The 21,872-nt window shown below is 47.0% G+C and overlaps 1 protein-coding gene across 6 annotated transcripts; it reads left to right on the top strand.

Annotated features, from left to right (window-relative positions):
• The first annotated feature begins 11,549 nt into the window (after positions 1-11,549).
• Positions 11,550-19,534, top strand: NR4A2 (nuclear receptor subfamily 4 group A member 2). 6 transcript variants are annotated; one of them, XM_042948826.1, is made up of 9 exons: positions 11,550-11,822; positions 13,465-13,588; positions 14,073-14,938; positions 15,744-15,873; positions 16,301-16,464; positions 17,359-17,561; positions 17,957-17,973; positions 18,078-18,135; positions 18,282-18,470. In XM_042948826.1, exons 3-9 carry the CDS (start codon positions 14,075-14,077, stop codon positions 18,367-18,369), a joined length of 1,524 nt encoding a protein of 507 aa, XP_042804760.1. In that variant the 5' UTR covers positions 11,550-11,822; positions 13,465-13,588; positions 14,073-14,074; the 3' UTR covers positions 18,370-18,470. The 6 variants fall into 6 exon arrangements, 5 of the variants coding, with proteins under 5 accessions (XP_042804760.1, XP_042804759.1, XP_042804758.1 ...); XR_006205489.1 differs by lacking the exon at positions 17,957-17,973 and having other exon boundaries at positions 18,282-18,302; XM_042948825.1 differs by having other exon boundaries at positions 14,251-14,938; positions 17,957-18,135; positions 18,282-19,534.
• Positions 19,535-21,872: the final 2,338 nt, after the last annotated feature.

Raw genomic sequence — 21,872 nt, 5'->3', positions numbered from 1 at the left:
TTTCTTTTTTTTTTCTATTTTACAGTTTATTTATTTTTGAGACAGAGAGAGATAGAGCACGAGCAGGGAGGGGCAGCGAGAGAGAGGGAGACACAGAGTCCGAAGCAGGCTCCAGGCTCCGAGCTGTCAGCACAGAGCCCAACGCTTGGCTCCAACCGGTCAACTGCGAGATCATGACCTGAGCCAAAATGACCTCAACCGACTGAGGCACCCAGGCAGCCGGAAAGGCTGTCATTTCTGCAAGGTGGCACAGAGAATCACAATGAAGACCTACCTAATTAAAACCCAAATTTCCTAGTCTTCAAACTCCCAGCCCAGCGAACCCTTCACCACCCCATTGTGTCTTGATTGTGAATCAACAATCATTTCCTCAGGCCTTTTAACTCACTGTATCCGTGCCAGGCCACTTAAAAACTTTTGTTTCCATCTGCAAATTACCTATCGGCATCCCAGAAAATTCGTGGAGTTCATATATCTGAGACATTTTGCTCAGGAGGAGAAATTATCGTCTGACTACTCCTTTAGTCGATGGTTACAAGAAAATAGACTACCTCTAGTTGTATATGAACACCTTAATGGGCACGAGGAGTGTTAAGGAGTGGGACAGACTGGCCTACGTATGGAAACTTGAACAGGAGGTTCCTCCTCCCCCCCCCCAAAATTACCCATAAAGCCCCCTTTAAGTGGCAGCTTTGATGAAAGCCCAGCACGTTGAAAGACTGCAGGCTTTTGGAAAATTCAAATGGCCTGCGCTACGTTCAAAGCCAAAAAGGTATGCAAAAATGCTGAGCCTGAGAGCATGAGTCTTGAAAGCCAGGACCACGCTGCTTCTACTGGGCACCCTTCGTCCAACTTCCCAAAAGCAAACAGTAACATGGCCCTGGGTCCACAAAAACCCACCTAGATAAACAATGCTGGTGGAGTCTGAAGGAAGGAAGGATTTGATCCAGATATAGAGAGGGACGTGGGCGGAACTCTAGGAGATGCGAACGCACGCACATACTTTGAAATACGCTACATCAGGACACGGAAGCTGGAAGGTTTTTGTTTGGTTTTGAACTGAGGATCTGCCGCCACCAACACACCCTACCTGTACTAGGACGGGTGTCGGAGAGTGGAGAAAGCCTCCCGAGGCAGAACTCGAGCTGCGAGTAAGTAACACAGCGACCCCTTCGCTAAACTCGTGGGTTGGGCTCGGCTCGGCCCTTCCCACCCGCGAGCGGCGCTCCGAACGGGGCGGGCCGGGGCGGGGAAAGCCGAGCGCGGCGGGAAGGGCCTAGGGCGGCCGGGGGAGGGCGGAGGGAGGCCGGGGAGGCGGGCGGGCGGCTTTATTGTTTCCTCTCGCCCTCCTCCTCCCGCGCCTTGCCCCAGCGTCACTGGAAAGCCGCCCGAGCCGCCCGGCGGCGGGTTATTTATAGAGCTGGCTGCGCGCGCGTCACGGAGCCCGGCCCGGCTGACGGGGCCGCTGACGCGCTTAGCCGCGGGGCCGAGTCCGCGGGGCTGCGCGCCCGGCGCCGGTGACAATGGGCTTCTGTGTGTGCAGCTGCCGCCGCCGCTGGGGGTCGGGGGAGGGGGGCGGGCGGCCGCTCCCTGACCCCCCCCCCTCCCTCCCGCCCTCGACTTCCCCGAAAGGTAACCGGCCTCTTCTGCCCCTGGCCGGGCCCCGGGCCCCCCAAGACCCCCTCACCAGCAGCTTCTACCTTTTTTTTTTCTTTTTCTTTTCTTTTCTTTTTACCAGTAAGTTCCCCTGGGCCCAGCCTCCCCGCTTCCACTTCCCCCGTCTTCCCCTCTTCCCTCCACCCCCAACATGACGAGAGAGGGGGATTTAGCCGGCCGGGGGCGGCCACTTTGTGCGTCCCGGGGAGCGGGACCCACACAAGGCGCGCCTGCGGGGGATGCGGTGACCGAGGGGCCGGGAGCGCCGGGCAGGTAACGTATCCTGGACCTGGAGCGGGGCTTTGTTTGGGTTGGGGGGAGGGGAGCGGGGTGGGTGCGAGCGCCGGGCAGCCCTGCCGGGACTCCGGCCTCCCGGCTCCTCCGCCCCGCTGGCCCGCGCGCCCGAAGCCGATCTGGGGTGTCACGCCAAGAGCGAAAGAGAAACTTCTGCGTGACTGACTAGATGAGGCTCCTCCCGAGAGACCAAGATAATAGAGGACTCCCCCCGCCCCTCCCCGCCGGTTCTGGCCGGGTACGCCCCCACCCTGCGGAAGGAGGGGCTGGCGGGGATTTTAGGGACTTCCTGGGACGCGGAGACCGGCTCAGAACCGTCCCCTCTCCGCTGCCGCGAGCTGGGAAAGCTTGCTCTGGAGCCTCTCGCACGTGGCAGGCCGGCAGAGAACTTGCCGTGCCTTCTAGGAAATTGCAATCGATTTGTAATGCAGTTTCGCTAATTGGGAGTTCAAAATTAAACTTTAATAAAGCATTTGTGTCGTCTCGTGTAATTGTGAAAGCTTCCATCCGTCCTGGTAGATAGACTCTAAGTCTCAAGTTAATGGCGCTAAGCTAGATTTCCCCCCCAAGTACAATTCCGTCAGCCGTCGTCGGCGCAGCTGGATTTCCGTAAGGTACAGATGTTGCTAATGGCAGCTTAAGCACGGATGGGCAGATAGCATACGGAATGCAACATGTTGCCATATGGTTCCTTTAGCCTTTCACCTCCAGGGATATCAATCACATATATTCTGGGAGGATCTTAATGACTCTCCGAACGGCAAAATGAATTACCTGGTGCAATTTATATCCCTTGACCTGATACGTTATAACAACAGGGAGATAGCATCTCACAGTTTTCTGTGGTATAAATTGAGCTACAGAGCTGCGCTTCAAATTCTGTAGCATCTATTTGTGGCTTGAGGGGCCCTGTCAAATCATTCTGGCTGTAAAAGCTGGTTTCTGTATTGCCTTCCTCCTCCCCCCCCCCCCCCGCCCCCACTCCCGAACAAAACAAAGTTTATAAAGTTTGGCAAAACCGTTGTCTCAGAAATTTCCAGTCAGCCAACCAAATACTAATTGATGAGAGTATGGAGAAATGGAAAATATGAATTTCCAGAGCTAGTTACTTAAGAGTTTGTAATGTTTAGGAACACCATACTTTTTGGAATCCAGAAAATTAAAGAACTCCTACGAAAAATATGTGTTCTCTGAGTTGTTTCAATATAACTCCTAAGCCTATTAACCATTTGAAATTCTGTTGTTTTGTTTTTTTTTTTAAATAAACTTCAGTTATTCTTAAACTTTGGGAAGTAACTTACAGAAAACAGTCATCAGAAATATGAAATATAAGAAATGTAAGGAAGAACTCCCCGGCCAAACAATTTCTATACACAAACACACCCCCGCCCCCCCCAACCTCCCACATACACACTATGTGTGTACTTTAACTTGGATCATCTATGTGGCCATGCTGGTCGTTTGTTTTTTTTCCCCCCACCATGTCAGTCACAGCATACTGAGGTCACTGTTTAGATCCTAGTGGAATATTTCTGTAATATTTCACAGGTCTTATTTTAAGTATCCTGGTGACTAATAAAATGGTTGATTGCCTCTAATTTCAGGTTATAAACATGGTTGTCTCTTAGTGTACCCCTCCTTTTTCTTCCACTAATGCAGGGAGGCAACATGGAAAACAAGAAAGAAGGCTAAAACAAAAAAGTAAACAACTTATGAAAACATTTTTTTTTTAACCTTTACCCATTAAGGGATATCTGAAATCTATGGTCATACTATATCTTTTGGAAGATTTCCCTTCCAACAATATGTACATCACGTGAATTCATGTGACCTCACAGACTAACAAAATACACAAGACAGACCTAAGCAATCTGAACAAGTATATATTTTCAGTCATGTCCGGGTCTGAAAGTTAACATTCTGAAAGTTTGTCTATACATCATGTCCTTTCAGTATCATTTTGAAATTAGAAGACATTTCCTTTTTTTTTTTTTTTTCTCCTTTTGTCGTAGGTGATGACGTGTTACCTGGTGCTTGGGTTAGTGCGATAATCTTGGCAATACCAAATAATCTAAGACCTTTTGTCTATTTATATAGCAGAAAAATCTTCTACAGAACACATTAAGATCTATATCTGAGTTATGGCGACCATTTCTGGGGGCTGTTTTTGGTAATCTTTTAATGGCTAAGGTTTTCTCTCTGCAGCACCAGCACTCAATGAGTTTTAACCCTGATCAGAAGTGAGCTTGTCAATAATGACTCCATCTCCGTGACTTGTGAATAGGCAGTGAGTGTGTCCTTTAATCAGTCACACAGAACTCGGCCTTATAAAGCTGTTATTGTCATGAGCAGATATGCAGCCTTTTGTTAGGCTCCATGATTATTAACGTGCTCCTCCTTCAAAAGCCAGGCCTGCTGTGCTTCATTTCAGAATTCAAGTCCATTAGTAAATAAAATCCTAAGCAGCACGATTTGCTTTTTCTCAAGTTACAACATTACAGATAGTTCATGAATGATTTGGGGCCCTTTTGTAGACCTAAACGATGTATATTTTTGGTAGACACATCCAGTAGTAAAAACAAGATGTGGACCTTGCATCATGACTTTTATTTTAAATGAAGATTTGATGGATGTCCATTGTTACTCTAAATGAGGTGGCTGGCAGCCAAGGCGGTCCCTGTGGCTGGGAAGTCCTAGCATTGTTATTGTCTACCAGGGAATCACTTTCTATTTTTTGAGCTCTCAACTTCACCTCCCTCATTCAATATTGCCCTTCCATATTGCTAATCTGAGAATTCGTTTGGAAAAGAAAACTTTTTAAAATGTGTTTGTATTGGCCAAGAAGATTTTCACCACTGTTTCTGGTTGCCTGCTGGTTTACAGCTTTTATCTTGAGCTGGCCTGTTTATTTTAATTGAAAATGAAGAGATACCCTTAGGAGAGGGTATATTCCCCATGCTCTAATTTTAATTGTGATGTAATCCTAGCTGCCTTCTTATTTTTTACTCACGAATGTATTTTAAAATAGGGCAGATAGGGCAGATGTATGTGTTTCTCATAGGAACATGGGACAAGTTATGGATTGGCATTAGGCCTCTCATAGAACTCTGCATTCAAGTGAGTGGGGGTGGGGAGGAGAGCCATGAGGAAAGAGTATGCTGGTCCCACTGCACTGGCCCTGTTTGCTTTTCAAATTTAAAATATACATTGCTGCATTGGAAACTTGTTTCTCTCTTTTATAGCATTTCATTTTAAAAGAATTCTTTAAAAACTGTCAATCTGTAAATATTTAACCAGCCAGGCAGGAAACAGTCTTTTATTCTCAGCTATATGCAGCTTTGTTTTTATCTGGGTTAGTGTGAGTGCCATGTAAATACCACATAAAAATTTGACTTGGTTTTCCTTACTTTGACTGAAGATTGACAGGGGCTTCTTTAATTAATCTTGTTCTCTTTCATGTTCTGTATTCAGATATTGAAATACAGTATTTTTATACATTTATAAGATTGTGTTTGCATTTATTTAATTTATGTTTCTTTTTTTAAAGCATGTAGCCTTGAATGTTTGTTCTACTTTTTTTTTTTTTTTTTCTTCACATCATTACTCTGGTACTGCTTGATGTAACTTGATTAGCTCCCTCCCCAGTCATGATTGGTAATTAAAATAGGCATTAAAATTAGTCACTTAGCAATTTTGCTGTTCAATTGGCAATTAAATTACTTAATTGCAATTAAAGTCCTAATTTTAATTGGCAAAATGATAGATGTAGATTTAAGATAATATGTATAAATACTTTAATAAGTGTCTATATAAGGATTACTTAATTACTCAACTTCAAGTTTATGCTGTTAACTTTAGAACTTTTAAGTGAGCAATGAAATTTATATTACATCTATTCAAAGGATATGGTAATTAGATTTATTACTTATCACTATAAGGGTCCTTGCTATAAGTTACTTTTGTAGTGTTAAAATTGTAGGCTTGATAATTGCAGAATTATGATGAGGAAAAGGGCATATATGTCTTTGTCGTAATATATCAGTGCAGGATGTTCATTTTTTTTATTAAATCAAGAGGTTCCTATCCACCAGGTAGTCTGAGGAAAAAGAAAAGAATCAAAAGTGGTTATTTTGTCATTAAAGGTAGACCGAAACTAGCCAGCTGTGATATAAGCACAGAAACTGTCACAAAGTGTATGTATTTTATCTACTTAGTATGCTATATAATACTGTGATAGTTACTAATGTTATTAGCTACTTTTAGAATTTCAAGTGCCCTTGATATTTTCTTAGCATGTAGCTACTTATTCATAGAATCTTTAAGATGTCTTCTAGGACTTGGTACAATTTAATGACTGACCCTCCCATCCATGTTTACTGAAATTAGCAATGAAATCCAAAACCAAAGTTACCCTTCCTTGCTTAACCAAAAAGAATTCTTCCATGGAAAATACTGGTGGTTTCCATAGGCTGGGAGTATGGGTGAAGGGCTAGTTACTATTTCATGGGTATACAGTTTCGTCTTTATAAGATGAAGCATTGTAGAGAGGGATAGTGGTGATGCGTACACAACAATGTGAATGTATTTACCATCACTGAACAGTTCACTTGAACACGGCTAAGATAGTAAATTTAATGTTCTGTGTACTTTACCACACATACAGAAAGAAAATACTGAGTGATTAGTTTAAAAGCAATTGTTTAGGAGATGGTTACTGAGAGTCAAGCATTAGAGAAAAGATGAAGAATTTTTATTATGCAAAATACTTTTTGAGTGGCATGAGGCTTTACCATATGTTCAGTTTTATAATTTTAATTTGCAAGTAGATGCTTCTAGAAAAAAAAGAGTGCTGTTTTCTCCTGCACATCTTTACACATTTCTAGAATGGAGTTCTGTATTGAAGTAAGAAATAATTTTGCATTCAGTGAGTGATGTTGGTAAAAAAAAAAAAAAAAAAAAAAAAAAAAAATTGGGCTGAATAAAACTGAGTAAAACGCCATAACTACCCAAAATGTGAATATCAGGTAAGCAATTGACTTCTTGTGTAAGCATCCTATAGGAAGAGAATAAATGATTGACCGATTAATATCCTATTAATGCAAATGAAAAGGCAAAAGGAAAAAAGCAAAAAAACCCTTCAATATTAAAAAATTATTTTGTAGTTCCATAACTGAGTTTGTTTTCCAAAGTGAAAATTTCTCTCTTCTATCACTAATGTAAAATGTCTTGCTGAATGGCAACAAATGCCATGAATATAAATTTGTCAAAATATAACTTAAAATATATATCTCATTTTAATGTCTAAGATCGTTTCCATTAAGTAATTTTATTACGAAATATCTTAAACATGCCTCAACTCCTACAGTATAACAGTGATGTCTCTTCACTATATCTGAATTGTAAGGGCTACTCTGAGTTCATTTTGGGAGAATAGTGAAAAGATTCCCTAAGGACCCCTTTCCCATGCATTAAGATGGAAAATCCTATGGGATTACATCTATGTTTGCTTTCTAAATTATACGAAAAGCTCAATTTTATTAAGTATAATCTGTCTAGCCATGCATAAAATAAAATACTTTGGTTTAGATGTGAGTGTATGTATTATTTATATTATTTTTTATAAAAATATCTTTCTATACATGTGTCAATATATTCTGCTTAATATTGGTTAATATCCTAAAAGATAATATAGTAACATGACTTCCCTAAATGATTTTCTGACATCATTTAACTGTATAGATTGATAGAATTGGCAATTTTGTCATTTAGTTGTTTCCAAAAGAAGGAGCTACTTATGTATAAGACCAATTTTCACTCCTATTTAACTCATTAAAGAAAACAGACCTTCAGTGGGGCTAATTTTACACATTTATACATCGCAGTAATTTAAAGTTGTATCAGAATCCTGGCCCTGAAAAAAAAACTAGTATTGTCATTTTAGTTGAGTTATAAAATAGTTTATATTCAAGAATCTATGTTAAAAAATTATGAAGGGTTGCAGTCATATATAAGTGCAAAATTTCAGTTTCTTTTAGCCTAAAGCATCATTTTAACATTTTCTAAAAGGTTGTTCAATTCTACATTTTGATTCCATTATATGTGTAATTAAACCTCTGTGCACAAAAGCATTCTCTTATGTACTAGCAAATACACCCACAGGAATCCTCTTCTAAACTATAATTTATTTAAACATGTAATCATAGGATTTTAAAACATGCTTTCATTTTTCCAAACTATATGCCAATTTGAGCTACTTGGTGATAAAATGAGAGATTTTATTACTATTTTGATTTCCCCCCCCCTGTGACTTAACAGGGAGTTAAACATGGGCAGGAGGAAAAAAAGAGTATCTATTGTGAACCTAATTCCATGTGTTCAACTGTTTCCCCTTTTAAGAAAAACAGACAAGAATAAAAGATTTGTAGCTATTTATAAATTCCAGCACAGTACCGAATATTTGGGCCTGCAGCTTTCTCTCCTAGGGTTTGGCCTAAGTAGTAAATAGCTAGCTGGTGAGTGAGTGAGTGAGTGAGTGAGTGAGTGAAATCTTCCTGATCCTTGTGGAGTCAGGCCCCCTACTGACAGGATCAGTCAATTACAGACGTTGGCGGTTCTACTGAGACTTCGTTCCGTCAAAATCTGGTGGGGACACAGGAGTCAGGAGCTTTGAGCGTGGTCCTTTTTTACTTTCTGATGTTTGTGTTACATCCTTTCCACCCCGAGCACATCCGAAGCCCTACCAAAAATGCTAGCCCAAGAAGTAGCTTATCCAGTAATTGGTTCAAATGAGTTTATCAGTCTTGCATCCAGGGTGCCTTCCTAAGAAGTAACGCTTGCCAGGAACTAAAATAGGAATTTGAAGAAGAGGGAGAACTCTTAAACAAGTTGTAGGGTGCAAGGGCAAATGTCCACCTTTTGTCTCTTTTTCATTGTGATATTGAATCCTTCCATCTCCAGTTACTAATAATTATAATTAGCTGCTGTGGAAAACTGCCTCTTGATCTTGGGTGCATTAAGACTTGGGCAAGGGCTCTGTTAAGCCAGACTCGACAGGTTGCTGCTGTAGAATAACGCATCACACTGCACTGTGTGTCTACCTCAGAGCTCACTTTAAGAACTGCAGAACACTTTTCCACTCTCTGGGAGAGAATTCTCAAGTTGTCCCCAGGCTCAACCCAGGCTAAAGCCTAGTGTTTTTAAAAATGGCCATAAGGGAGGAGGAACTTGTGGAGGGAATGTACCTACTCAGATGTGCGTGTTTGTGTATGGAGGGTGCTGGTTACAACCTTAAAGTTCTCCTGGCCCCCGCTTTCCTAGGAATATATTAAAAAATAATAACCGCCACCCCGGCGTGGCCGCGTTTGAGTTTCCGACTGCCTGAAAATAGCTGCCGGGAGCCTGGCCCACCGCTGGGATCAAGGAAAAGCTCCTCCTGGCAGCGCCCTGCTCCCTCGCGGAAGGGGAAGGGAACCCGGGAGGGCGCCACCGAGCTAGAGCCGCTGCTATTTTGGGCCCAGCCCCGCGGGTGCGTCAATGCCTGCGCCCCTGCGTCACCGCCACCCCCACCCCTTTCCTTCTCCCCGGCTCTCCAAACTCTCACTTTTTCCCTTTCGTTCGCGTGGAATCGCTCCTGCCCACGGGGCGCTGACGCTACCGAGCTCATGCTAATAGGCTATTCTTCGCCCTCCTCCCCTCTTCCCCCTACTCACACATCCTCACTCACCACAACAGCCCCCCCCCCACATACACACACACACACACACTCACTCACTCACTCACTCACACACACTTCCTGGTTTTATTTGTGCTCCGGCCCGCTGGGGCACCGCTGAGCCGCGGCGGCGGCGGCGGCGGCAGCGGCAGTCGAAACATCTGGGGGAAACTTAAGGTGGCCACGCAGGTTTTGCCGAGGCTGCGGCGCAGAGGAGCCCGAGGCTTCCCGGGGCAGCCGCAGGACACCTGATGGCTACGCCTCTCCAGCCGCTGGGGAGCGGGCAAAGGCTAGGGTGCAGATTAGAGCTGAGCGGCTCCGGAACGCGCCTGGTTCCGCGGCGCCTTTTGCCCATCCAGGGAACGCCAGGATGGGGGTCGGGGGAAAGTTGCCAGGGGGCTCCCGCAGCCTGGAAGCGAGCCCTGCCAAGGGAGGAGGGGCGGTTGGAATTCTTCGCGGGCAGAGAGGGGGATACCTCGGAAGCCTCCCTCCCCACGTCCCAGCCTCGTCCAGCCCCTTGGGAGAAGCCCGCAGAGGCCCGCCCTGCTCGGGCCCGAGGAACAGGGAAGGGGGCTCGATCCCGGGAGAGGTGGCGTTTCCTTTGCTAGAAAGCGCCTTGCGCCCTCAGCCTGGCGGGCGGATTGGCTTGCAAAGTGGAGTCGGCGGGGAATCGGGCAGCCGCGGGGGTGCGGCGAGCTGCCACGGTGCTCCCGAGTCCCTCTCCTGGGAGGGCTAGACGCACAACTTTACGCTCGCGGAGATACCCCTCCCTCTCCCAATGTTTTGCCTTTCCCTTTTGGCTCTCAGATTGAGGTTTCGAGAGCCCTTGTGCTTCAGAGGAGGGTTGATTTGTGTCTCTACAACTCGTACTGGGGTACAAGTTGGTGGGCACCCAGGAGTGTCGAAAGTATTAGAGTTGGCGAAAGGTGGGGTTAGAGCCCCTTTCCGCCGCAGGCGCACCTGTTGCCCGCTGCTCGGCTGCATTGTCTGCGAAAGGAAAGTGGGCGACGCCTCATTCTGACTTTGGGGATCCCTGAAGGGCTGGGATGCTGTCTACCTGCTCCCCTCTCTTCCCCTTTCCACGCACCACATCCTCCCTTGCACGTGGGCACTGCAAGGAAAGAAGGGAACACAGAAAACAGGCCCTACCCAGTACCTTCCACCTTGGACTGTGTGTGTGTGTGTGTGTGTGTGTGTGTGTGTGTGTGTGTGTGTGTGTGTAGGAGGGGAGGGGAGACAGAGACAGAGAATGCCAACGCCAAAGGAGGAGGCCATGGACAGGAAAAAGGAGAAAAAGGATATGCATCGGACTAGGGAAATCCCACCCTAACTGCCTGAGCCCTTTGACCGTCTCGGGTCGTGGGACGTCTGTACGCGCTTCCGCTAATGAAGGTGACAGTTGTGAGTGCGTGAGGTTAGGACACTGCCAGATACACCCCACCCCTTGCTAGTCCAGGTGCTGGCTACCTGACCCTCGCCAGCGTTCCCTGCCGCCCGGGCTTTTGTTGCACCCTCCCCCACAAGTGAGCCGCCGGGCTGCAGCGGTGGCCTGGGGGTTTGGGAGGTGGGGGGGGGAAGGTGAGGTGAGATGTCGCGGTGCTGCGGGCTGCGCGGACCTGAGTGGAGAGGTCACACCTCTTTCGGAAAAAAAAAAAAAAAAAAAGAAAAGAAAGAAAGAGACAGAGAGAGAAAAGAAAAAAAAAAAACAAAAAAAAAAAAAAACCCAGGCTGGCGACCAAGGTGAACCCAGAACGGTTCCCACCTTAAAATCGGCCCTACTCGTGACGTCAGGTCGGAAATATACCAAAGCGAGAGCCGGCCAGGAGTCCGGGGAGCGCGGCGGCGCGGCGATTGGGCGGCGGGCCGCTGACGCGCGCTGACGCGCGGAGACTTTAGGTGCATGTTGGCAGCGGCAGCGCGAGCCACATAAACAAAGGCACATTGGCGGCCAGGGCCAGTCCGCCCGGCGGCTCGCGCTAGGCTCCGCGGTCCCGCTCGCCTGCCCAGGCGGCCGCCTTCTCCTGCGCCCTCCCCGCTCTCGGCCACCAGGCTACCTTCGCCCCTCTCGCCCACCCCTCCCCGACCCTGCCACCCGGACTCCCAGAGGGAACTACACTTCGGCCGAGTTGAATGAATGAAGAAATACGCGGAGAACTCCTAAGTGAGTAGACGCAGCCCGTGCAGCTCGAGTTCCCTTATCCTTCTCTCTTCTTTTGCACGTCTCTTCTTTCCTCATGTGTGGGACAGGTTTTCTGGAAGTGGGCGCCAGAGGTTCGGAGCGCGAGCGGGGCGGGAGGATGGGGAATAGGTGCGTGCAGCCACAGCGGTCATTTGCCCGAACTCCAGCTTTGGCACTAGGGGGGAGTTGGCTCCCAGCAGGCTTCCAGGCTCCTCATTGGTGGACGTGGAAGAGAGACCTGCATAGTTTGGGGGAGCTGTGGACTTGCCCGGGGAAATGTGCCCAAAGTTTGCTCTTAGAGCAGAATTGATTGTTACCATTGGGCAGGGAGACTCCAGGTCCTGTATATACGAGGGTCTGGGACACTGCCCACAAAGGGACAGGGAGAAAGTTCTTCAGTTTATTTGTTGCTTGGGAACTGCGTCTCCGAGGCTCGCCGGATTGCCAGGGTTTCCTGGGTATTATTGAATAAGGGGTGGTGTTGCTGTTGGTACAGTGTCCTATTACTAAGTTGCTTGAAATTTCTGGTTTTGACACATGCCGTGCTTGTGTTTGTGAGTGCGTCAGAGAGAAAGACAGAGAGACAGAGAGATAGAGAGTAAAGAGTACAGTTATGAAACTGCGAAGTTACCAGGAGGTTAATATCCAGCACAGGCATATCTCTTAAGGGCTGTGGCTATCATGGGCCGCTTTCCTTTCTACTTTTTCTGATTAACCTTCCTCCCCATGAAGCAAGATTATGGGGGTGGGGGAAGGAGAACAGAAGGAATGGATATATTTGGCTTTCTTTTTCATTAGTAATAGGACTGTGCTCTAGAATGCCTTCCAAGTGGCAACATCTGAAAATTACTGGGACACAAGAATGCCTTGTTCCGGCAAGTAGGCAGATTGTGGAAGGCTGTATAGGGAAGGTGTTTGGCTCCCTATGTTGGGAAATGCTTCTAACCTCGGTGCCAACACCAGATAAGCAGTGTTTCCCTCCCTCTGCAGTTGACCTAAGATGCTCCTGGAAAAGTAGGGTCTCTGCCTCCCACCCCTTGGCCACTAAAGATGTTGAAAGGCAAATTTCCTGGGGAAAGTGAATGCCAATTCACCTGTATCCTCAACCCCAGTGTTGTGTCAAAATCCAGACGCTTCCATTCAGATCGCCTTCAGGGCTGCCCAGGCCTTGCTAGCATTCTGTAACCACAGGGGTTACAGAAAACACTTGATAGAAGTTTCCAGTGCTGCATTTTATTAAACTCTAGTTTCTTCTTATTTGAGTCTGAATTAAACAAAAATGGAAATGACACTACCCTCCCACCTCCATCTCTACCCCCCTGCATCTTAGCAAAGGGCCTAATTTATTACATCATAAGTATTAAATAAGTACATGAAGTACCTTTTCTCCTTCAGAACCCTCTCTCTGCAAGGACTTACACAGTGCAGTGGGTTGGCATTTCCTGTTGTTTACAGCCATCTCTTTTACACATTCATCTTAACTCCTAAGTTTGGTAAAGGCTACACATTAATTTCCAATGAAACAACCAAGGAAGGTATAGAAGGACTTGCCTGGTGACTCTACTGATGCCCAGATGAATCTGTTGGGAAAGTCACCCTGAAGCTTCTTGTGTCTGTGTTTCAGGGAGGAGATCCGACAGGCTGGACTCCCCATTGCTTTTCTAAAAATCTTGGAAACCTTGTCCTTCACTGAATTACGACACTGTCCACCTTTAATTTCCTCGAAAACGCCTGTAATTCGGCTGAAGGTTAGTGCAACTTTGTTTTTTTTCTTTCCCTCCTCCGAGTTCCCTGACCATCAAGAAACAGGGCGATACGATCTTCCTCAGCAAACTCTGTCACTTAAGGTTTTCCTGGCCCATCATCTTGGGGAACAACATTCTCATTGTGCAATTCACCCTCATTTCTAGAATGAGCCTGCTGAACCCGAGCTTCAGAGGAAAGGCTCATTTGAGCGGGACTGGCCGGGTGAGGGGGTGAGGGGGGAGGCGGTTGAGATATCCCGGAATGGAGACCCTCAATAGCTTTCTAGCTCTGGGTCTCCCTTGGACCAGCCTTTCCATGCCCTGCACTGTTTTGCTTCGCAGCATTCGCGCTCTCCGCCCTTCCTTTCGCGTCCCTACGTGCTCTCTGACCGCCACGAGCTGCCGGTGTAGCTCCAGGTGTACCCGAGCCCCGGGAAAAGTGTTCAGTTGACCAGGCTGAGTGTATATTACCCTGTTTCATTTCCAGCCATGCCTTGTGTTCAGGCGCAGTATGGGTCCTCGCCTCAAGGAGCCAGCCCCGCTTCTCAGAGCTACAGTTACCACTCTTCGGGAGAATACAGCTCCGATTTCTTAACTCCAGAGTTTGTCAAGTTTAGCATGGACCTCACCAACACTGAAATCACTGCCACCACTTCTCTCCCCAGCTTCAGTACCTTTATGGACAACTACAGCACAGGCTACGACGTCAAGCCACCTTGCTTGTACCAAATGCCCCTGTCCGGACAGCAGTCCTCCATTAAGGTAGAAGACATTCAGATGCACAACTACCAGCAACACAGCCACCTGCCCCCTCAGTCCGAGGAGATGATGCCGCACTCCGGGTCGGTTTACTACAAGCCCTCCTCGCCCCCGACGCCCACCACCCCGGGCTTTCAAGTGCAGCACAGCCCCATGTGGGATGACCCAGGCTCCCTCCACAACTTCCATCAGAACTACGTGGCCACCACGCACATGATCGAGCAGAGGAAAACGCCCGTCTCCCGCCTCTCCCTCTTCTCATTTAAGCAGTCGCCCCCCGGCACCCCCGTGTCTAGCTGCCAGATGCGTTTCGACGGGCCCCTGCACGTCCCCATGAACCCGGAGCAGGCGGGCAGCCACCACGTGGTGGACGGGCAGACCTTCGCTGTGCCCAACCCCATCCGAAAGCCCGCGTCCATGGGCTTCCCAGGCCTGCAGATCGGCCACGCGTCGCAGCTGCTGGACACGCAGGTGCCCTCGCCGCCGTCGCGGGGCTCTCCCTCCAACGAGGGGCTGTGCGCCGTGTGCGGCGACAACGCGGCCTGCCAACACTATGGCGTGCGCACCTGTGAGGGCTGCAAAGGTTTCTTCAAGGTGAGCGAGGACCGGGCGGAGGAGGCAGGTAGGGGCCCCCTAGTGCCGGGAGCCTCCGAGTGCGCGCTGCACCTGGGTGCAGGCAACCCAGTCCCACCTAGTTGGCCCAACTCCCGGGTCCGCCGAGGCGGCCCTACAGAGGTTCACGGACTGTGGCGGAGGCTTCTGGGTGCCTGAGAAAGGGAAGTAGAAGGCCGGGAGACCTGGGGTCGCATCCTCTGCACGCAGAAGACCCGGCAGGCCCCAGCCCGAAGTTGCTGGAGCCAGAGTTAGAAGAGGGTCATTTGCATGTGCTAGGAGCTGTCTTCTCTGTTCAGATTGAAATTGGTTAGGACAGAGAACCGTGTCTGAGCTAACCAAGTGGAACAGAATTCCCTATGGTCAAATTAAGTGATCTCTTTATTTCGCCATCCTGATTGAATAATCTTATCATTTTAAATAGAGAAGGTCTCCAAGGAATGTAAATAATATGAATGCCCACGGATTTGTATTTACTGAGCGTCTCCTTCTCCTTCTCTTGGCATATAAAACACAGCGAGGAGCGGCGAGGTTAGCTCAAATGTTAACGCTATCAATTTTCTCCTGTTAAATGCCCTGGGGTAGGAACACGAAAAGAAAGAGAAAGAAAAAGAAAAGGAAAAAAAATAAAAATAAAAAAGGAGTGGTGTATACGTGTTAGTTTGTGGGGAGGGAGTGTAGATCCCAGCCGTTGAGAAATTCTTCCTGGATCCCCTGGGTTGCTGGATTTTCAAAAAAAAAAAAAAAAAAAAAAAAAAAAATCGGTCTGTATTGTCTCCTTTTGCAGCGCACGGTACAAAAAAACGCAAAATACGTGTGTTTAGCAAATAAAAACTGCCCAGTGGACAAGCGGCGCCGGAATCGCTGTCAGTACTGCCGATTTCAGAAGTGCCTGGCTGTTGGGATGGTCAAAGAAGGTAGGTCGGGACAAGCAGCCCACTCCCCGGTCTGCGCCCACGGGAAAGTGCTGCGCCCACCCCAGTCCCGTTTTCCACTTCCCAGAGCGGCGGGGGGGTGGGGGGGGGAAGGTCTCCTGGTCCCCCCACCCCCCACCCCCATCAGAGTCTGGCCTCCACGACCCAGCAGCTGCCTGCTTGCCCATCCCGCCCTGCAGAAAGCAGCCAGGCCCTTCTCGCCTTCAACCCAACGACCCATTTGGAAGAACACATAAAACCACCCCACATTTTTGATGCTTCTCGTCAGTAAAGGCTTTACAAGCAGTGGGACCCTGCGCGGCCCGGCCCGGCGGCCGGCCCCGGGGCTGCGGCCTTCCCCCGGGAGGGGCCGAGGCGGCAGCTGGGTCCCGCTAGGGGGAGCGACGCTAACCCGTTTGTTCCTTTGCAGTGGTTCGCACGGACAGTTTAAAAGGCCGGAGAGGTCGCTTGCCCTCGAAACCGAAGAGCCCACAGGAGCCCTCTCCCCCCTCGCCCCCGGTGAGTCTGATCAGTGCCCTCGTCAGGGCCCATGTCGACTCCAACCCGGCTATGACCAGCCTGGACTATTCCAGGGTAAGAAGCTGGCGGGGGTAGCATGTGGACGAACCGACAGACGGGCAGGACCCCTTCCCACACCCATCACTAGCCCCCAGCCTCCAGCAAGGCTGTGGCTTTACAGCCGTGGGCAGAGCCGGCAGCACACAGAGCCACAAACAAACCATGTTGCTGGGAGTGTAGACCGGAGGACAGAGGAAGGAGGAGAGCACAGGCCACAGTGATCACATCTCTGGGAGCCCTCCTTCTTACTGCCATCGCACGCACACACATGCTCACACACTCATGCCTCTAATGCCCAAACCACAGGCTGCACAAAACGCTCCCCCCGCCCCACTTGGTTTTGATCCCCAATTTTCCACAGAGACGCTTTAATCCTTGTCCCCTGTGGCACTGTCAGGGTGGGGGATGCCTGCTTGGGGGTCGGGGAAGGGAAAGAGAGAGGTAGAAGGAATGGCAGCGGGGTGGGAAATCAAGTGGTCAGATTCCTTTTTTACCCCAGCTGTGAGAAATGTGTGGGCTTTAATTGGAGGAAGTATGTCGGGCAAACCAAGAAGCCACTGCAATTTTATTAAGATTTGCAAAGGGCGTCTCTGCTCGAGACCCACTCTGGGACTGGCATGAATACTAACGTGTCAATTGTTTTGTGGAGATAAGAGTGAACGTTTCCCAGGGCTGGATGGCACTGTATTTAGTCTGTATGGAAATGGTAATTTACATATTTAAAGCAGCGACCTCATAGCACCATCCCTAATTGAATTAATTGCCCCGGAACATCTAATTTCCTTACTGGTCAGAGAGAGGTTTAATTGTTATAAAAACCTGGCTCCCCTACTAGAAGCGGGGTTAGCAATTTCACGGGTTATATATTTTAGAGAACCTCATTAAGTGCTTTTTAAAATGAAATTCCAGTTCCAGGCGAACCCTGACTATCAGATGAGTGGAGATGACACCCAGCATATCCAGCAGTTCTATGATCTCCTGACTGGCTCCATGGAGATCATCAGGGGCTGGGCCGAGAAGATCCCGGGCTTCGCTGACCTGCCCAAAGCCGACCAAGACCTGCTTTTCGAGTCTGCTTTCTTAGAACTGTTTGTGCTGCGATTAGCGTACAGGTAACGGAGGAGGCAATCCGGGGAGGCTGGGAAAGGAGGAAGAGAGGAGTCAAGAAGGGAAAGAAAGAGACAGGGGAATGAAAGGGAGGGGGGTGGATGAGAAAAATACAGAATAGGAAAATGAAAGAGGGAGAGAAGAAGGAAAAGACAGTAGACAAAAGAAGAAGGGAAGGAATGAGCCCAGAAGCCTTGGGTGAATGGAATGGAAGTGGGATAGGGGGCGTTCTTGATTGTTATGAAATTAAACCCTTTCAAGGTCTACTGGTCTACATTTTATTAACTCTTCCGTAATTAGGTGCCTCTTAAATCCCTCATTTATTGCTCTTCAAGTAATTAGTTGTTTAGCTTTTCTCTCTCTCTTTTTCTCCCCTCTCTCTCTTTGGTATTAATTGCAGGTCCAACCCAGTGGAGGGTAAACTCATCTTTTGCAATGGGGTGGTCTTGCACAGGTTGCAATGCGTTCGTGGCTTTGGGGAATGGATTGATTCCATTGTTGAATTCTCCTCCAACTTGCAGAATATGAACATCGACATTTCTGCCTTCTCCTGCATTGCTGCCCTGGCTATGGTCACAGGTCAGTACCTCAGGTGCAGGGCACTTCTCTGAAACTGCCCAGAGGGGTCTATCGCGATTTTCCCTTGCCCCTGAGCGTCCATCGTCCTGCCAGCTAGCTAACTGCTTTGTGTGTTCCTCTTTTGTTTCTGATTGTGTTTTCTGCAGAGAGACACGGGCTCAAGGAACCCAAGAGAGTGGAAGAACTGCAAAACAAGATTGTAAATTGTCTCAAAGACCATGTGACTTTCAATAATGGGGGGTTGAACCGCCCCAACTATTTGTCCAAACTGTTGGGGAAGCTCCCAGAACTTCGTACTCTTTGCACACAGGGGCTACAGCGCATTTTCTACCTGAAACTAGAAGATTTGGTACCACCGCCAGCAATAATTGACAAACTTTTCCTGGACACTTTACCTTTCTAAGACCTTCTCCCATGCACTTCAAAGGAACTGGAAAGAAACCTAAAAGTATCCAGAGGGGGCAAGTCACAAGGCAGAGATATCCCCATGAGCTGTCTCAGCTCTAGCTGGCCCCCACCCCCTCCATAAAACCCCAGCCCCTCGATCCCTAAAGAAAACAAAAACAAAAACAAAAAAACAAAACAAAAACAACAAAAACTGTTGCTATTTCTTAACCTGCAGGCAGAACTTGAAAGGGCATTTTGGCTCCGGGGCATCCTGGATTTAGAACACGGACTACACACACAGTGGTATAAACTTTTTATTATCAGTTTAAAAATCAGTTTATTGTTCAGAAGAAACATTCCTAATGTCTGATGGGAAATGTTTGGCCATGTTTGGTTGTTGCCATTAAGACAAATGTAACACACACACACACACACACACATGCACACACACACACCTCACACATTGTAAGGGGACCCACAAGTATTGCCCTTTAAAAGACTTCAAAGTTTTCTGCTGTAAAGAAAGCTGTAATATATAGTAAAACTAAATGTTGCGTGGGTGGCATGAGTTGAAGAAGGGAAAGGCTTGTAAATTTACCCAATGCAGTTTGGCTTTTTAAATTATTTTGTGCCTATTTATGAATACATATTACAAATTCTAAAAGATAAGTGTGTTTGCAAAAAAAAAAAGAAAAAAGAAAAAAAGAACTACACACAAAAGGGACAAGCATGTTGATTCTAGGTCGAAGATGTTATAGGCACTTGCTATTTCAGTAATGTCTATATTATATAAATAGTATTTCAGACACTATGTAGTCTGTTAGATTTTATAAAGATTGGTAGTTATCTGAGCTTAAACATTTTCTCAATTGTAAAATAGGTGGGCACAAGTATTACACATCAGAAAATCCTGACAAAAGGGACACATAGTGTTTGTAACACCGTCCAACATTCCTTGTTTGTAAGTGTTGTATGTACTGTTGATGTTGATAAAAGAAAGTTTATATCTTGATTATTTTGTTGTCTAAAGCTAAACAAAACTTGCATGCAGCAGCTTTTGACTGTTTCCAGAGTGCTTATAATATACATAACTCCCTGGAAATTACTGAGCACTTTGAATTTTTTTTGTTTTTTTTTTAATGTCTAAAATTGTCAGTTAATATATTATTTTATGTTTGAGTAAGAATTTTAATAATGCCATATTCTGTAGTATTTTTCTTTGTATATTTCCAGTATGGCACATGATATGGAGTCACTGCCTTTTTTTCTATGGTGTATGACAGTTAGAGACGCTGATTTTTTTTTTCTGATAAATTCTTTCTTTGAGAAAGACAATTTTAATGTTTACAACAATAAACTATGTAAATGAACAGAATTTTGTCTTCTTTCTGGGTCAGGAAAAAAGGATGACTGAACAGCAATCTACAATAGAGTTGGAGCTTGATTTAGGATCGGTCCCTTATTGAACATTTGAGTTTCAAACTGACAGCCTAGATCTATTTTAGCAAAAGAGCCTGGGGAATTAAACTAATTATCCAGAAAATTCAGTACAATATTTTTCCTTAACCAGAATTTTCGAGTGTGGCAACCTGCATTTGTCAGAATCACTTGAGACTATCTCAACTCTTTTGTTAATTTTGCTGGTAAGGGCAGCTTTCAGAAGAGAAGTTCAGGAGACCTCTAGATAGCCTTTAAACTTTTGCAAGGTCTGAAGTCCTATCAAGTTTTTGTCTTGCCGAATGTTTAGAGAGTATCTCTTTAAGACTCAGGAAGTCAACATGGGTTTGAAGTGTGTTGTACATGATCTCGTTTTTCCAATTTCTCTACTTATTACTGTTGTAATGGGTCTTCGAGGAAAGGCTAAGCATTTCCGGTGCTCTGGGCCTTGGGTCAGTGGTCTTGGCATAGGACAGACTCAGTAGAGGTGTTTCTTAAAACTTTTTGTTTTCCTCCTTCAGTGGATAGTGGATGAGGTACAACTTGCACTTTTAGCATAACATTTCCTTCTTTAAGGCTACTCAGATAAATCATAAAACATCCATTTGTCAGATCCTGGGTCTGCTACAGGCACGTTATACCACAGACCTTAGGATCCACCCAGCACCAACTTTTAGCAAAGGAAGCGACTAACGCTGCGGACGCCGCTCAAGGTCTGAGCTTCCGTCCGGTCCGCTGAACTACCTGGTCCTGGAGCCGCTGAGGTCCTGCCTGTTCTGCTTCAGACCAGCGGTGAATTAATAGCGCAAGATGGGGACCACCCTCTTCGCTAAACCTAGTGAATTACACATGGCTTCCGTGTCACTGAAATTTACAGACAGTGTTATTGTTTTTAAAACGCAGAGTTAGGACAGTAAATTGCCACCAGAGTTCTCAGGTTGTTATTCTTACTTTTTTTTTTTTTTTTTTTTTTTTTTTTTAAGACACGTTTTGCGAGTGGGCGGGGGGGGGTGGAGAAAAGGCAGGTTCAGTTGTAATTTAAGGTTATTTTAACCAGATGCATTTCTCTGCAGGTAACTCTGAGGGGCAAAAGTGGGTGACCACAAATGGGATTAAATACTAAGCGAAATGTCCTATTTCCTGGTTTTCTTGAAAAGATAGGACTTGCCATTTCCTTTCATTTTCACAACTTGTGCCCAACCAAAGCCTCACACTAATAAGCAGAGAGAGAAAGAGAAAGCTGTTTAGAAATGTTAGGAGTCTTCAGAGCCGTCAGCGCGCCGGTCTCCCAGGTGTCTGCAGCCCCGAGACAATTACATTCCGACTCAGAATCCCCGAGAGTTGAACCCTGAAACGAACTCTTTTGAGGGTTCTCCCTTAAGGAGGCGGCTGCGCATCACCCGAAGCCAATGGGGTGTTAGGTAGTGCGCCTCCCGAGAATTCGGGGTGAAAGGAGGGAGGGATGTCTCTCTCCCTTGCCCGCGTGAAGACCGCTGTACACGCAGCTATAATTTCTAAATTGCAAAGTGGCTAGTGTTTTTTCTGCTTCACAGTTACCGAGTCAATTTCCAACTGCCGGCTGCGCACCGGGTTGTAGGGAGGAAAGAACGTGGCAAGCATCTGTCCTGCATCTTCCGAGACCCGCGCGGTTGAGGACGTATCCTGCCCTAGTCTATGAGTAAAGCCCAGGAAGAGCAACAGACACGCTGCATTGCAAAAGCCAGACGTTGCACGGAACTTCTTTAGCAACAGATTAAAACTTTGTAATGAAGGTTTGAGATCACTCCCACCTCCCCACGTCCTCCGAAGCATTGCAATTATTATGTACCATTCCAGCTTGGAAAATACATAATCATTGTTCTGAGGGTATGACCATCCCTCAGCTCTGAAAGGTCTGATTTTAAGTCTTCACG

This window comes from Panthera leo, chromosome C1, assembly GCF_018350215.1.
Source record: "Panthera leo isolate Ple1 chromosome C1, P.leo_Ple1_pat1.1, whole genome shotgun sequence".
NCBI classification, from domain to species: Eukaryota; Metazoa; Chordata; class Mammalia; order Carnivora; family Felidae; genus Panthera; species Panthera leo.
Note: the sequence above shows the minus strand (reverse complement) of the source record. Positions and strands in the feature narration are given on the sequence as shown.

Bases quoted from the DNA above. Each gene is read 5' to 3' on its own strand.
- NR4A2 (XM_042948822.1), top strand. From the start codon at position 14,075: ATGCCTTGTGTTCAGGCGCAGTATGGGTCCTCGCCTCAAGGAGCCAGC. The intron at 14,939-15,743 runs GTGAGCGAGGAC...CTCCTTTTGCAG, and splicing joins GCTGCAAAGGTTTCTTCAAG to CGCACGGTACAAAAAAACGC. The intron at 17,562-17,956 runs GTAACGGAGGAG...TATTAATTGCAG, and splicing joins GTGCTGCGATTAGCGTACAG to GTCCAACCCAGTGGAGGGTA.